The sequence below is a fragment of the Ursus americanus genome, chromosome 15 (assembly GCF_024610735.1).
Source record: "Ursus americanus isolate L20-20 chromosome 15, mUrsAme1.1.p, whole genome shotgun sequence".
Lineage (NCBI taxonomy): Eukaryota > Metazoa > Chordata > Mammalia > Carnivora > Ursidae > Ursus > Ursus americanus.
In genome coordinates this window covers 36827816-36845086 of record NC_142141.1, presented here as the reverse complement: position 1 = coordinate 36845086, position 17271 = coordinate 36827816, and the positions used below count along the sequence as shown (strand labels likewise).

Below are 17271 nucleotides of genomic sequence, written 5' to 3'. Positions count from 1 at the left end.
AACAGCATTCCTCTCTGCCACTGACACTTCACCTTTAGATCTACTGGGTCGTCTGACCCATGCTGCAGAGCAACTTGCACAGCGGCCCAGATCTTTTGCACAGCCTTCTTCTGTTCTGGACTCCACTCAGCACAAGCAGCATCTCAGGTCACTCAGTAAATGAGCCAGAGTAATACACCCAAAAGAGGAATTCGTTGCCTCTAAAGTCCAAAGCCCATTAGCCATTGTGCCTCTCTTTTTGGTTATATATAGGAGAGGCCAGATGGAACAATTTATCCTTTACCTTAGAAGGGATCTCCAAACATACCCCACACCACCTAGGACCCTAGTAATTTCACGGAAGTAGAAGATCCCTGAATTTTTGTTGGGTTTATTTCCCTACCCTCTGACACAAGTCTTATCAGTAAGTCTGAAGTGGTTGCTACTTTTTGCTCGCTAGGTACAGTCAGCATCGTACCATCAGTGTAATGAAACAGTGTGATAATCTTATTAAAGGAAGAGGTAAGATCCTGCAAACTAAATTATAACATAGGGCTAGAGAGTTAATATACGCCTGAGGTAGGGCAGTACAGTGTATTGCTTGCCTTGTCTGCTGATAGTAAACTGCTTCTGGTAAGCCTTTGACAGGAATGGAGAAAAAGGCATCTGCCAGAAGGTGCCAGGCAACTAGGGAAACTATTAATTTGCTCGAGTAATACCTTGTATGGTACCGCAGATGCAGTTGGAGTCACCACCTGATTAAGCTTATGCTAATCCACTGCCATTCCCCAGGATCCATCTGTCTACTGCACAGGCCAAATAAGTGAGCTGAATGAGAAGGTGGTGTGAATTACCATCTCTGCATCCTTCAGGTCTTTGATGATAGCACTAATCTTGACAGCCCCTCCAATAATGTAGTATTGCTTTCAATATACTATTTTCCTGGGTAGAAGCATTCCTCATGGCTTCCACTTGCCCTTTCCCACCATAATAACCCGCACTGCATGGATCAAAGAACGAGTGTGGGGATTCTGTCAGCTGCCGAGTATATCTATTCCAATTTTGCATTTTGGTGCTGGGAAACAATCACAGGATGTGTTTGGGAACCCACTGGACTCCGTATGAAACAGACCAGAGTTACACCTCCATTGACCACCTGACCTTCAGATCCCACCCCTGCTCTGACCAGTGGGCCATAGTGATCTTTAGGGCCTCCTGGAAATAGTGCCAGTTCAGAACCAGCATCTAATAATCCCTAAAAGGTCTGATCATTTCCTTTTCTCCAGTTTCTGAGAGAATGCTGTGCACAGAATGTTTGTGTGTCTCCAAAATTCATTATGTTGAAGCCTAATCCCTAGTGTGATACTAGGAGGTGGGGCCTTTGGGAGATGATTAGGTCATGAGGGTGGAGCCCTTGTGAATCAGATTAGTGCCCTTCTAAGAAGAGACACAGCAGAGATGATCTCTCTCTGCTCTCTGCTGTATAAGGATATGACAAGAAGACCATCATCTGCAAGCTAGGAAAAGGATCTTCACTAGAAGATGCTGGCACCTTGGTTTCAAATTTCCCAACTTCCTGAGCTATGAGAAATAAATTTCTGTTTAAGCCACCTTGTCTATAGTATTTGTTATAGCAGCCCAAGCTAAGACAGAAATTGGAACCAAAAAGTAGGATGGCGCTGAAAACAATGTGGAAGTGGCTTTGGAATTGGATAATATGTAGAGACTAGAAGAGTTTTGATGTGCATGCTAGAAAAAGCTGATATTTCAAGAGACACTGAAAGGCAGTTCTGGTGAGGGCTCAGAGAGAAAAGAAGCTGTAGAGAAGGCTTTTGTCTTCTTAGAGAATACATATAACCATGTACAGAATGTTGGTAGAAATTATGACAGTAGAGGCCATTGTGATGGGGTCTCAGATGGAAATGAGAAACATGCTATTGGACATCAGAGAAAAAGTAGTGTTATAAAGTGGCAAAGAACTTGGCTGAATTGTGTTCTAGTGTTTTGTGAAAAGTAGAACTTCAAGCGTGAAATTGGATATTTAGCTGAGTAGATTTCTAAGTAAACTGTTGAAGGAGCAATTTGGTTTTGTTTATAGTCAAATACTGTCTCTCCATCAACCAGTGAATGGGTAAAAATACTGATATATCCACACAGTTTCATAGTATTCCACATCATAAAGGAACAAACTGTTGATACGTACAGCTTAGGTGAATAATAAAAACATTATGCAGAGTGAAGGAAGCCTTACACGAAAGAGTACATGTTCTGATTCCATTTATTTGAAATTCTAGGAGAGGCAAAATTCATCTGTATTGGAAAAACTCAGAAGAGTGATTGCAGGGGTTCAGGGATTGACTGGGAAGTAACATGAGGGAACTTTCAAGGATGGTAGTAGTCCCTATCAGTGGTTCTAAAAGTTACTGAGATTACCTGCAACTTGTTAGATAATATGAATTCTAAGGCTTTACCCCAGTAATTCTGAGGGTGGGCCCACCATTCTATATTTTATAGTCTCTCTAGGTGATTCTGATATAAGCTAAAGATGTAGATCACTGTTCTCTATCTTGATAGGAGTTTGAGTTCTAATGGTGAATGCACTTAACAAAACTGAGCAAAGGAACACTGAACATGTGTACATTTCATTTTGTGTAACTTTTATCTCAAAGGGAAAAAAGGAGTATACTGTTTACAGTTTACTTTGAAATATGTCAAAAGTAAGATGGATAAAGATATGTGTGTATGTATACATATGTATGTGTATATACATGCATTTATGCATATATAACCATAAGGCTGATATAACATCAGTATGTGTGTATGATTTAACATTAAAGAAGAAGAAATAAGTAATCGTTCCAAGGAACACAGGAAAAATTTTTGATAAAATTTAATAACTTCAAAAGATAACTTCTAATAAACTAGGAATAAAATCTGACAGAAGATAACTATAAACCTAAAATGAAAATCATGCAAAATGGGAATATGTTGAGAGATCTCACCAAGATAAAAAAAAATAGTCGTCAAGGGGTACCTGGTTGGCTCTATTAGTAGAGCATGCTCCTTTTAATCTCAGGGTCGTGAGTTCAAGTCTCATGCTGGGTGTGGAGCCTGCTTAAAACAAAACAAAACAAAAACCATAACAAAAGAAAAAATAGTCATCAGATGAGGTGATTGTAAAATGTATGTGGAAAAGCAGAGAACTAAAAATAATTGTCATTTCTGAAAATGCAGGAGAACTGACTTGCCTTACCAAGTGTAAGGACTTATTTTTAAAGATGCAGTAGTTAGCGTGGTACTAAATAGACCAACAGAACAAGATGGAGAGCTCAGAAATAAGCCTCCATGTATTTAGGATATACTTACTATAAAATAGAAGTGGCACTGCAATTAATGGGGAAAGAATGGAGTTCTCAGTAAATGGGGCCGAGACAATTGGCTATCCAAAAGGCTTTTTTTTTTTTTTGAGAATTGATTCCTACTTCTGGGATCCCTCAGTAGCTCAGTTGGCTAGGTGTCTGACTCTTGGTCTGTGCCCAGGTCATGATCTCTTGGGTCGTGAGATCGAGCCCCATGTCAGGCTCCGTGCTCAGTGGGGAGCCTACTTGATATTTTCCCTCTCCCTCTGCCCCTACCCCGCACCCACGTGTGCGCGCATTCTCTCTCTCAAATAAATAAATCAATCTTAAAAAAAAAAAAAGATTCCTACTTCAACTCAATAATCACCTCCATATAGATTAAAGGAAATCTTTTAAGTCTTTAGAGGATAATATGTGTGAATATATTTTTTACCTTTCTGTAGGGAAAGATTTCTTAAACAAGTTCCAAAACCATTAACCTTAAAAGATTGATAAATTTCAGTGTGTTGAAAGGAAGTACATTTTTTAATCAAAAGACATCTTAAAGCAAAAACACAAGTCACAAACTGGGAAATGATATTTGACACACATATAACATGTAAAAAAGGATCATTATTAAGAACATGTGAAGAACTCCTCTTCTACAAACCAGCATAAGGCAGGAGTCCCAGTAGGAAAATAAGTAAAAGTCAGGAATAGGCATTTCATACAAGAAATAGTACATACGGCCTATACATTGTTCAACTTCATTAATAATATGGAAAATACAAATCAAGACTATGTTTTACATTCATTCAATGGCAGAAATTGAGAAGTCAGATGATAACAAATGAAAAAGAGATGGATTAAACAGTATCTCTTAAACTGTGGAGAAAATACTACAACCAATTTGAAAAAATATAGCATTATTTCATAAAGTTGAATAATTATATAATCTGTGACCTGGCAGTTCCACTTCAAGGTATATATGCAAGATTTTCAAGAAAATCTTGCATATGTGTGCCAGAAGACAAAAGAATGCTCATTATGCCACTAAAAAGTGTAATTAACCTGTCTTCAGAATAGCTAAATTAACTGCAATATGGACACACAGTAGCCTGTTGCTTATCAGTTAAAATGAATAAAATACAGTCATTTGCAACAACCTGGATTACAGTTAGGGACATAATGTTGAGTGAACAAGGCAAGTCCCAAAAGACTGCATCTAGCATGATACCTTTTAGAAAGTTGAAAATCAGGCAAAACTATAAACAGTATATAGCTTACATGATCTTTTTAAGCAAAGAAATTATAAAATTCCTGATAATGGTTACCTTGATAATGGACACCGGAGGATGGAATAAGGGAAGGAGCATATTGGGAAAATGAAAGTCCATGGAAATGTTCTTGAGTTGGGTTCATAGTACAATATTTTTATAAGTAAACAAATTAAAAGGGCACATAGCAGTATTGATGGTGTGTCATGAGCCAAAATCTAGGATTTATACTTTTGTGTATACTTCATCTCTTAGAGAGGAAAAAGAAAAAATAAGAGGGGATTGTTTTCAGCTCCTGCCTGGAAAAGGCTAGCATGCGATTTTAGTAACTGCTTAAGGAATTGAGTTATGAAGCAGGACGAGTAGAATTTGCTGTACAGAGTTGAAACTGAAAATTTAAATTCTCTTTTTTTATTTATTTCTTTAAATTGAAGAGGATGGGGCAACATATGTGTTGTGTTATACTGATTGCTGCCAGTTGTTTTAATCATCCGTGCGTATTGTAGTGAAAGTTTAAATTTGAACTATCCAATACTAGCCACAGGTGTTCTTTTAACTTAATTTGAATTTTTGTTTTTATTTTATTTTAAGTCTTCAGTCATACTAGCAGCATTTCACATGTTTAGTAGCTGCATATGTCTTGTGGCAAACATATTGGACAGCACAGATAAAGACATTTCCATCATTGCAGCAAGTTACATTGGACAGCACTGAAACTCTTCATGAAAATCAAATACTCATTTCAGCTTCTTTACTATCTCAGACTTGTATTAGCTAGTCTGTATTAACAGAACAAATATACCTTAGATGACGTTACAATTGACCTATGATTATAAAAGTTTGAATTGGTTTTATTTTTTGGCTGTAGTTAGACTGATCTTTTCTCCTCATCTCATCATTCCTAACACTTCTCTTACATTGTTTATTAATAATTTGGCAAAGGATAATACAGAAATCTAGCTTTGTGTCTTATAATTACAAAATTGAAGGTGCAATTCAGATAAAGTTACAATTATATAAAAAAGTGTAATTAACTCATACTTTTTTTGAGCTATCAAAGGACTTGAAATAATGAAGAATGGAATTCTAATTCTTTAAAATAATCCAACTAGCACTGAGCATTAAGGAAAGTCACCTTTCTGATTTCTCTCATAGCCTACCTCAGGTCCTACACACAGTAGTTTAAGTACTTCATACTAACATTGTTTGAAAGTATTTATAAATTACTGGTTTATAAGATATTTTAAAACATTTGCTATATATTTTTTGTTTATTTGCATTTTCCATATTAATTGTTAATGACAAACTGAAAAGCTTTTTATGGACACATTTAATGCATTTATATTATTACTGCCTAATGAATAATTATACTGGGATTTTTTTTTTTATATATATACATATATAGTTGTTGAAGTCCGAAGAGGATTCCTCATATAAACCTGTGAAGAAAGCTTGTACTCAACTTGTTGATAACCTAGTTGAGCACATTCTTAAATATGAGGAATCTCTAGCTGGTAAGACATTTTATATATTGATCATTAAGTTGATTTTATAAGATATTTTAAAATACTTTGGGCACATTTCTCAATTTTGCTTCTGGTTCTGCTTAACCTAATAATTAACTACTTCACTTTTAAATGAAGGGGTTTTTTTGTTTGATATTGCATCCTAGATTATATTGTTTAGGTTGACTAAGATTATCTAGAGCAGTATAATAGAAGCATAGGCCTCATCTCTTCTGCATCTTTGAGTAGCATATAATTTTAGATGTTATGTTGAACAGATATAAAAGTCCAGGTGCTACTGTGTATTTAGCTAGTTGTACTCATCCAAAAACTGTTTGATATCTTTTAAATGATATAAAATTTCTCTCAAAATGAAATTGTTTTAACTATGATAAAAATATTTTTAAAAGATTTGTAGTACATTCCTAATATCATTTATAATTGTTATATAAATGTGTTTAATCTCGAGCTAGATAAAATGGTTAGTATTTTTTAAATTGACAGATTCCTTAAATACTAAATATTTTATATTATCTATTACATTATTTATCAGTCACACATTTGAAGTTATTAATCAGAATATAGGTAAATAATTATATAAAACTATAAAAGTAATCATTGATAATCTATTGCTTAAGGCACCCAAGCCTAACATTACTTCCTGAGTCCTAATGTACATTGATGAGTAACAGTAGTCAGCCTTGGTCATTCTCCAGAATTGGGAGCCTTACAGAGGTACCATTAGGGCACCTAAGGAAATTGTTGATCTTTATATTTTATATGCAGTTTCTTTTCTTTAATTTTTTTTCATTTTCCATGTGTACCTCTTTTTCTGTTTATCTACTAGTTCTGTTTCCCCTATTTTTGCCTATCCTAGATTTTAAGGGTGATACTGTTGTCAATGTTGAAAAATTGCTAATCTCTTCTAAACTAATTTGCCTCGTAAGAACTACTATTTCTCCTAACTAGCAGCATTTTCCTCCCACTGGAGCAGTAGTTTGTTTACCTTTCTGATGTAGCACTGGTCCAGCTTCTTAATTTGTCACTCCAGTCTCTGAACATTCTTCTACCATGGTAGCATCTCTTTTTTCCCAGTACACTCAAACACAGTATCACCTCAGCTAATTTTTTTTGGTCCCCCTTCGCTAACTTTCCCATACTTAACTTCCATCCATTTTTAGATACAAGCAACACCATGTTTATTCCCAAAAGCCCATCCCTAAACTTAGCTTCCATTGTACTTTTTAACTTCAGTCCTGCACCCCTTAGTGTAAAATTTGCCTTCCATAGCACAGCCTCTTTGTCTTTTATGCTTAATATATGTAATATGTATAATAAAAGAAAAAAATGTAGGAAGTCTAGTATCATAAGAAATGCTAATCTTTTATTGAAGCATATACTAAATCAATTCAGGGGGTGGTATTGAGTAATTTAAGTAATTGTATAATTTCCACTGCCTTGTCATATTTTAGTATCTTATTTCTGTTTTTCCAGACTCTGACAATAAAGGTGTGAATTCTGGAAGATTGGTAGCTTGCATAACCACTTTGTTCTTATTCAGCAAAATAAGACCTCAGCTCATGGTTAAACACGCCATGACTATGCAGCCATACCTTACCACTAAATGTAGTGTAAGTATAGAGCTGTCCTACTTTTCTTTCTTACCGTGTAGTAAGTATTTTAAACTTAGAATTGGCATTGTGTTGTCCACACTTTTACTGACTGATCAACTGTGTCATGTACTCAAATATGTATTCTAATGTTTGTGGCAAGTTATCTACAGACATCATTTTTTTTAGGCTTCATTTCCTCCATAAGCTCCTCAGGTCAAACCCTCAGTAAATGCTTACTAAATGTTATAACTATTGCTAAGACCTCAAAGGTGAATGAGACAGAGTTCCTGTCATTGAGAAATTTACTGTCTTTTGGATTCTAAATTTGCTTTTCATTTGTCATTTCAATATATTTTCTTATGAGTATATTGTATTTATTTTATAATACACCAGTATGTTGAACACGGAAAATCTAGTATATCAGAGATGTTAGGTGGTTGTTTTAAGTTAATATCGCATATACTGTTTTTCAACGATTAAATGCGAAAATCAAATAAAACATTGCTTATGTAAAATAATCCAGCAATTTATATGACAGCATGGTGAGTTAAGTGGCTTATTACAAACACTAAGTTTTGAAAGTCTAAAAACTGTAGAATGTAAATAGTTTTTTTTTACTTTACTATGTTCCCAGTGTTCCTAAGGAACTAATTTTAACTGTTTTCCTCTGCTAGATTTGCTTTGCTGCTATGGTCTCATTTTTTGGTGATCTAAATTAACAAGTTCTAGATGAAACACCTGAGAAATTTTAACTGCAGAAAGTAACAGAAGATAAATATATAAAAACAACTTATAATACTTCTGAGATCCTAATTCTATCTCTAGGGCTTGTATTAGATCCAGAAATAAATTGATTAATACGTAATCTATGGCCAATAATAATAGCTAATATTTATTGAGGACAGTGCCAAGTACTATGAAGAATTTTACGTGCATTATCTCATTGACCTTGTGAAGTAGGTATCGTTATTATTTCAGTTTTACAGATAAGAAACTGAAGCTTTGAGAATATAAATCACTTGCCCAGTGTCACACAGCTGACCGGTCCCAAAGCTAGAATTCAACCCCATGTCTCTTTGCTTCTAAGAACTGGTCTATAATAACTTGTGTGAATAGGCCTTATTTGGACCAATATTGCTTGGAAGCAAGATTACTTTGAAAACATTTTGTGTAATTTTTATGTATATATATATGTACACACATATATATATAATACATATATATTTATTTTAAATCATGTAAGGTAATGTGCTGAGGTTTGTAACAAGGTTTGAGGGAGGCACATGTCACATTAACAGTGAACAACCTGTCATCATGCTTATGAACTACAAAAGGATCTATAAATATATTTTTTATTTAATCCTGTGGGTATGCTAAAAGGAAGGATGAATGTTGGAAAGTTTTATACACATACACAAAGTTTTATATAAATAAGGCCATCTCCTGTATGTTAGACACATTTAAATTTTTGTTTTCTGTATCCTCCCTCCATCTTTATTCTTTATCTCAGGATGAACAACCTGGGGTATCCTTACATACTATAGCCATGCTTCTCTAATTGTGCACACACACTTATATAACTGGTTGACCAGTGTTTTAAAATCAAGTTATGTTATATACATATCATATTAATGTATACATATTATATATGTATACATTATCCATCTTATGTTTGTCCTATGATTTGTTTAACCATTTCCCATTTTGGCAGGTTTTTACATTGTTTCCTATCGATAGGCACCACAAACAATTCCTTAATAAACATCCCATACTCATATACCTTTAAATGGTGGTGATTTTTTCTTTGGGATAAATCCTAAGGAATGGACTTGTTAGATTAAGGGAATGTTCTTTTGGGTTTGGATTTTGGTTTTTCAATAGGTTTTCCCAAATTGCCAGTGGACGTGTTTTAAAAGCCTTTTTGAAAACCAGCATATGGCAGTCTATGTCATTTTTATACTTTTTGCCAGTTAGGTGTAAAGGAATAGTTCACTGTTGCTTCATTTTACCTTCCCTGATATCCAAGAATGTTGAACATCTTTTTTGTGATATTAACCAGTTGTACTTGATTTCCTGTGATTTGACTGTATCATTTGACCATTTTACCTTTGAATTGTGGAGCTTTTTTTCTTTCCTTTTTTGAAAACTCTTTACTCTTAAGTTTTTTAGATATTGAAGTACCTTATGTTATAGTCATTTCAAGTAGTTTTCTTAGTATTATGTTATTCTGCTCTTTTCCTTCACAATTTCTGTCTTTGAATTTTTCTTCTAGACTTTATATTTTTTACTTGACTTTCTAGGCCAGAAATGTTAAGAGTGGTTTCAAAGTAAAATTTTAGCTGTGATTCTCAAATGAATTTATCTTAACAAAAACTCTTCATCCCTAGACCACTTTACTCATCCCCCTATTGTTTAAAGAGGTGGGAGTGGGAGAGGGCAGGAAATGACAGGATTTCTATGTTACTTAGGGTATTCATCTTACTTACGTTTTTATTTAATCTTGTGGGTATGCTGAAAGGATAGATGAATGTAAGGTAGGAACGTTTTTATTTAGTGAGCGGTAATTAGCTCAGAGTCCAAAATGAGTGTCCATAACCTGTTGCTAAGACTAAAGAGTGATAATTTGACTAGATAAAAACATGTTGAATGCCTTACTTTGCAAAAATAACTAGTAACTTTGGTTACCTTAGGGCAGGGGAACTGGATGACTGGAGGATAGTGGGTGGAAAGAAACTTTTTTTTTTTTTAAAGAGACTTTATTGTAAATTCTTTAACCTTTTGGGTTTTGTTTTTTTTTAATGTTCTACCTATCTTTTTAATAAAACTGCTTCGTTTTTAATCAAAGTTCTAAACTTTTTTAAAATTAAAAATTTAATATTTCAGATTTTAAAATAAGTCTTATACTTAGTTCTGGGATTCTATATTTTTATCTATCATAAAAAGCGTTAACACAAGGCTTCTCAACCTCAGCACAATTGACATTTAGGACTGGGTTATTCTTTGTTGTCAAGAACTATTCTGAGCATTGTAGGATGCTTGACAGTATTCCTGGCCTCTGTCCACTGGTTACCAGTAGTACCCCCCAACTCCCCTAATGTGACAACCAAAAATTTCCCAGATATTGCCAAATATCCTGTGGGGACAAACTCACCTCCCAGTTGAGAACTTCTAGGTTAAGATACACCAGTTTGAAAAATACTAATCCTAAAAACCGTATCAATCTTAGTAAAATAGTTAATATTTAAACACCGTTGTTCACAATTGGCTTGTGTTGCATTTTAGGGAAAAAAAGAATAACTGTAGCATTGTGATTAGGTGACCCAGATACTACATGGTATGTTAGTGTTAGCGGCAGAGCTAGTATCCAGGCTCCTGACACTGTCTGATGTTCTTCCTTCCATACCTTAAAAAAGCTCTTTTCTAATAGTCTTTTTTTTCAATTGAAACTTTACATATGTAATACCTCAACCACCAAATACATAAAGGTATATATAGTTTCTTGTTAGCTTTTTGATATTCATAAAGCACTGATTTTATCGTTGTAGACACAAAACGATTTCATGGTTATCTGCAATGTTGCAAAAATCCTAGAGCTGGTTGTACCACTGATGGAGCATCCAAGTGAAACTTTCCTTGCCACTATTGAAGAAGATCTAATGAAGCTTATCATCAAATATGGCATGACTGTAAGCATTCAGTTTACCATCTCTGCATTGATTAGTATAAAATTCATAAACGCTAACTAAATCATGTTTTTTACCTTTGTCGTTAACTTTTGTCTAAAGTAACATTTTCTGTATCTTTTAGGTAGTGCAACATTGTGTGAGCTGTCTTGGGGCAGTTGTGAATAAAGTGACACAAAATTTTAAATTTGTATGGGCCTGTTTCAATAGATACTATGGTAAGTTCAGTGTCTGGGCTTTAATATTATCTTTCTATATCCTGTAGTATGTCTAGCTCCTTTTTATTTTTTTTATTTTTTTTTAATTTTTTTTTTTTTTTTAAGATTTTATTTATTTATTTGACAAAGATAGAGACAGCCAGCGAGAGAGGGGACACAAGCAGGGGGAGTGGGAGAGGAAGAAGCAGGCTCACAGCGGAGGAGCCTGATGTGGGGCTCGATACCATAACGCCAGGATCACGCCCTGAGCCGAAGGCAGGCACTTAACCGCTGTGCCACCCAGGCGCCCCTGTCTAGCTCCTTTTTAAAAACATCTGATAAAGACAGCATTGAGGGAATTTTAAGAGGTGTGAATGTCCTCTGATCCATTCTCAGAGGCAATATTTTCTAGTATCTTTTGTGTTTCCTTAAGAATTCAATATAATTACTTCAGAAATTTACCTCATATTAAATGTCAATAAGTTTTTTACCTGCTATATAAAATAAAATTTAAATATCTTTTTTTCTTATGTTAATTCCTTTAGACTGTAAGGTATGCCGTCATAATTCTAGGTGTGTGTGATACTTAGAACCATTAGTAAATTTAATTGTAACAACTTAGTAGTAATTATTTAAAGATAGTAATTCAAGGATAAAAAGTTTCTTTTAAATAAATATTACTTGTCTTAATAGGTGCCATTTCAAAATTAAAAAGTCAGCACCAGGAAGACCCAAATAACACCTCCCTTCTAACAAACAAACCAGCACTTCTCAGATCCCTTTTCACTGTTGGAGCTCTGTGTCGGCATTTTGATTTTGATCTAGAGGATTTTAAAGGCAACAGTAAGGTAAAGACTCTAATGTAATTACTTAGTATGCTATGAAAAATAGGACTGTGTGACCCTGTGAACTGAAAATTACTAATGACTGAGGATGAAAGCAGCATTAGAGTAGTCTGATTTAATGAGAATTTTGAAGCAGCGTTCCCCAAGACATGGTCCTCAGACTAGCATCTGATTTACAAACTGTTTGTTACTGGTTTATAACAAGAAGCTTAACACAAGTTCTATCAGCTCTGTAACAGTAGGCACACTGGGTAAGCAGCTGACTTTGTTTTTTTAAATTTTCTCAATGAAGGAACAGTATGTTAATTTGTATTCTTACACAGACTTGTCACAGACTTTTATTTTGAATGTTACTGTTCTAAAATCTATGGATTTATAAATTTATTTGTGATTTATTCTTTAGTAAAGTTCACATGTAGAAATTCTCACTGTTTGCTTTTAGGTTTTTTTCCTTTATGGTTGAAAACTGATCGAAGTTACTCTTCTTTATACACTTTAATGTGTTTTTTTCCCCCTTAGGTTAATATAAAGGATAAAGTACTTGAACTATTGATGTATTTTACAAAACATTCAGATGAAGAAGTACAAACAAAAGCCATCATTGGTCTGGGTAAGTTAAGTCTAAATTTCTTCATAGTTTTGGTTGTTTGAGAGGTTGAACAAATTTTACAATAATGTGAGTCTAAACTATTGTTTTATTTAAATATGTTTTTATTCACAGTAGGATTTGGTATATAGAATATAGGACTGGGGGTTAAGACACCTGGGTTCCATTCTTGGCTCAGCCAGTGACTTTCTGCGTGATCTTGAGCAAGTCATATAACTTCTCTGTTCATCAGAGAAACTGTATTTTGGTAGCATTAACAAGTTTCATAATTTAATATGCATGAGCAGTTGTTTACATTAGTCTTTTGAACAAAAGTGAGTAATAAATTTTTAGTTACCCAGACCTCACTAAATATTTACTGATTTCTTTAAATAAACTTAAATCTTAGTATCTTATTCCTCCTTCATCCCTTTTAGAAAATTACGTATAGCAAATTACTAAAAATTCAGAATCACTTACTTTAGGGAGTTATATTGGTGCAGTGTTACCTTCAAGCCAAATGTGTACCTTGTAGTGTTCAGTCTGGACATAAGTTATATGAAGTGGCAAAACTTACAATGTTAATTCAGAGAACAAATAGTGCAAATTTTAACTTGAAAAAGTAGCATTATGTAGAAAATAGTGCCTCTAGACCAGTTAATAAATGACATCTTGCTTGGGCCATAGTTAATATATTATACTGTGTGACCTTGGATTAGTTATCTGATCACTCTATGCTTTGAGTTTAGTTTGTTACTTGGCATCAGTAATACTTGCTATCATTAAGGATCTTCATCTTATCTTACGTAAATAAGCGTTTTGTATAAATAAACATGAATAGTATTATTTTGCTACGTAATAACTTATGGTTATAGGATTCAGCATTGTGGCTTCATTATAATGCCATAAAAAATAAATGGAAGATATTGTTAGCTCTAGTTTATTCTGGAATTACTCTGTTTCATCAAATGGATAAATATTTTTTAATAATGCCAATGTAGTACCTTCTGCTAGGGATCTAAAAATGTTTGCAGACTTTACCTCTTAAATCCTGAAAACATCCCTTTGAGGTAGGTGGGTGGTAAATATTATTGTCCCCATTTTACAGATGGAGAATTGAGGCACAGAGAGATTATGTGACTCACCCAAGGTCACACTACAAGTCAGTGGTGGACCAGGAATAGAACCCAAGACACCTGACTCCTAATCCACTCCCCTAGCCACTAGGCCCTGCTCCCTCCTCAAGGTTTCCTCTTGTGTGAAATTCTCCTTTGAAATGCAATTTCTTGTTTTTAATTCATGGGGAAAGAAGTACCTGCTCTAATACTTCTCTGGGTAAGGCCACTAGCATATATATTCTTCCAGTCATTTTAAGTTTTAATTTTTGAAATAAGGAGCTCTTATATAATTTATCAACATTTTCATTAAGTATTATGTTTAATTTTAATATGAATATATCAAGATTTTTTTTTTCTCTTTTTAGGATTTGCCTTTATTCAGCATCCAAGTCTAATGTTTGAGCAAGAGGTGAAAAATCTATATAATAACATTTTATCTGATAAGAACTCTTCAGTAAATTTAAAAATACAAGTGTTAAAAAACCTCCAGACCTACCTACAAGAAGAGGATACAAGGATGCAACAAGCAGATAGAGACTGTAAGGAAAAATTTATTTTTGAATTTCACAGTGTGGCTACAGTTAGAATACTCTCTGTTTTTTAATCCAGACACCTGAATTTCCTTATCTATTATATGAAGAAATTCTGTTAAAGAACAGTCCTTAAGTCCATAGCTAGCCTTTAGGGTATTTATAAACTGCCTAAAATAGTTTTTAAAATTTAATGTATGTGCAGACATTAACATTTTGCAGGAGGATAGAGATTACAGTCCTCAGGTTCTCTCAAAGGTGCCTCTGACAGAGACATACTCACAGAAAAGATCAAGAGCCATTCAGCCAGAGCACCAACTGTTGTTTTTGTGCTTTTGGTTGCAATGTATTTTGGTGTATTTCATAAAGTTAATATGCATGTTCTTAGTATGTTTACTTCCTTTTGTAGGGAAGAAAGTTGCAAAACAGGAAGATCTAAAAGAAATGGGTGATGTATCCTCAGGGATGAGCAGTTCCATCATGCAGCTTTACCTCAAACAGGTGCTGGAAGCATTTTTTCACACCCAATCAAGTGTACGCCATTTTGCCCTGAATGTCATTGCATTGACCCTAAACCAAGGTCTTATTCATCCAGTTCAGGTAAGTATATTTTACAGTGGCAGCACTTACTAAAAGAACCAAATTTGTTACCATTTGATGACATTGTGATTAAAGAATAGTACTTTATTCATCTTACTTGTTTTTTGTCCTAAATGCTTAAGAATCCATCTCCTAGGTTGTCATTACTGTAAAATATCCATCTATTTGTAATTTTGCTCTTGAACAAATTTCCAATTTATACTGGTAGAATATGAACTTGGAATCAATTTTCTAAGTAGGGATGATTTGTTTTAATCCATATTGACTCTTATCCCTAAGAACCAATAGCCTGTAATGTCAGGAGAGTTAACTGGGGTTAAGAGTATTCTCTAACTATTAAGCAGGGTGGGTTTTAGTCCGTAGGAAAGTAAATTATATTACCTAAGTTCAGTTCCTTCGTTTGTAAATTGGGGGTAGTATCAGCTACCTAATACCTCAAAGCATTGATGTAAGGACTAACTGACATAATAAAGACATATCAGTGTCACTAAGGATTGGCAGCTAATGCTGATGTAGTAGTGTCTACACCATCCATCTGACATGTTCAGGAGAGGACTATAGGCTACAGAAGGGAATTTATTAAATAACCAAAAGCCTGTATCCTTTAAAATTTTTATTTTGGCTATTTGTTATAGAGGTTTTCCTAAAACATGCTATATGTGAATATGCTATGTTCTTTCCTATGTCCTGAGATAAAACACACTAATGAATAGCCAGTTCCTGACTTAGGGTCATCATCATCAAGATTACATAATAAAATGTACAGTAGTATGTTGAGTTTTTGTGATACTTAGGACTCTTTGCTGGTATTCTGAATGGCCTTAGTTGGTTATACTCTTTATTATTATATTTGCTTTTTTAAACTTTTGTTTTAAATTTCACACTTACAAAAATATTTCAAGAGTGTACAGCAAACTCCCTTATGTTCTCTTCACCTGTATTCATTCAGCATTTGTTAACATTTTGCTACATTTGCCTTATCTCTCTCTTCATACACACACTTCTTTCTAAATCATTTGATAGTAATTTTGAGATATCACAATAATTCTTTACGTCTGAACACTTCAGCTTATATACATTTTCTAAGAACAAGGACATTTCTCTTACAAAACCATAACGCAGTCATCAAATTCAGGAGATTTAACATATACAGCCCATTTTCAGATTTTGTCAGTTAAGCCAGTAATATTCTTTTATTTTTTAAAGATTTTATTTTATTTATTACTTATTTGAGAGAGAGAGTGCAAGCCGGGGCAGGAGCAGAGAGGGAGGGAGGAGGAGAGGAAAAGAATCTTAAGCAAATTCATCACTGAGCATGGAGCTCATGCAGGGCTGGATCTCATGACCCTAAGATCATGACCTGAGCCAAAACCAAAAGTCAGGTGCCTAACCGACTGAGCCATCCAGGTGCCCCAAGCTGGTAATATTCTTTATGAACTTTCTCCCCCTGATTCAGGGTTTAATCTGTGATCATCCTTTTCAGTTAGTGCTGTGGTTTTATTTATTTTTAAGCTGGTTTTTGTTTGTTTGTTTATTGTTTCCAGGTCTCACCACTGGTTCAGATTCTTTTAACATAGTATTGGTATTTCTTGACTTTAGAAATCCAGTGGATATGGCTATTAACAAAATACTAGCTATCAGACTGATCATTAAAGCCCTACATAAAATCACTGTTGTGGATGCATTTATATTTTCCCTAGTTTTGAATATGGAAGACAAATTACTTTGTGTCCTTTGTTATCTTTACATAGCAAATTCAGTCAACCTTGAAAATTTATTGGATTATATATTTGTATTATATGTCATAATCTTTTTTTTTTTTTTTAAAGATTCTATCTGTTTATTTGACAGAGGGAGACAGCGAGGGAGGGAACACAAGCAAGGGGAGTGTGAGAGGGAGAAGCAGGCTTCCCACCGAGCAGGGAGCCCATGAGGGGCTTGATCCCAGCACCCTGGGATCATGACCTGAGCCAAAAGCAGATGCTTAACGGCTGAGCCAC

The 17271-nt window shown here is 34.4% G+C and overlaps 1 protein-coding gene and 1 non-coding gene across 3 annotated transcripts in view; one reads left to right on the top strand and one right to left on the bottom strand.

Moving 5' to 3' along the window:
• The window catches only part of NIPBL (NIPBL cohesin loading factor), a 188505-nt gene that overhangs the window by 159475 nt on the left and 11759 nt on the right, over window positions 1–17271 (top strand). For both annotated transcript variants that reach the window (XM_045787277.2, XM_045787278.2), the window contains exons 33-40: window positions 6000–6108; window positions 7594–7730; window positions 11258–11398; window positions 11520–11613; window positions 12286–12440; window positions 12957–13047; window positions 14507–14680; window positions 15081–15271. In XM_045787277.2, the coding sequence (XP_045643233.1) occupies window positions 6000–6108; window positions 7594–7730; window positions 11258–11398; window positions 11520–11613; window positions 12286–12440; window positions 12957–13047; window positions 14507–14680; window positions 15081–15271 (1092 nt within the window). The remainder of the gene's footprint in view (window positions 1–5999; window positions 6109–7593; window positions 7731–11257; window positions 11399–11519; window positions 11614–12285; window positions 12441–12956; window positions 13048–14506; window positions 14681–15080; window positions 15272–17271) is intronic.
• Window positions 8945–9049, bottom strand: LOC123785588 (small nucleolar RNA U13). Its single transcript, XR_006777683.1, has one exon. It is a non-coding gene; the product is annotated as a small nucleolar RNA U13 (small nucleolar RNA).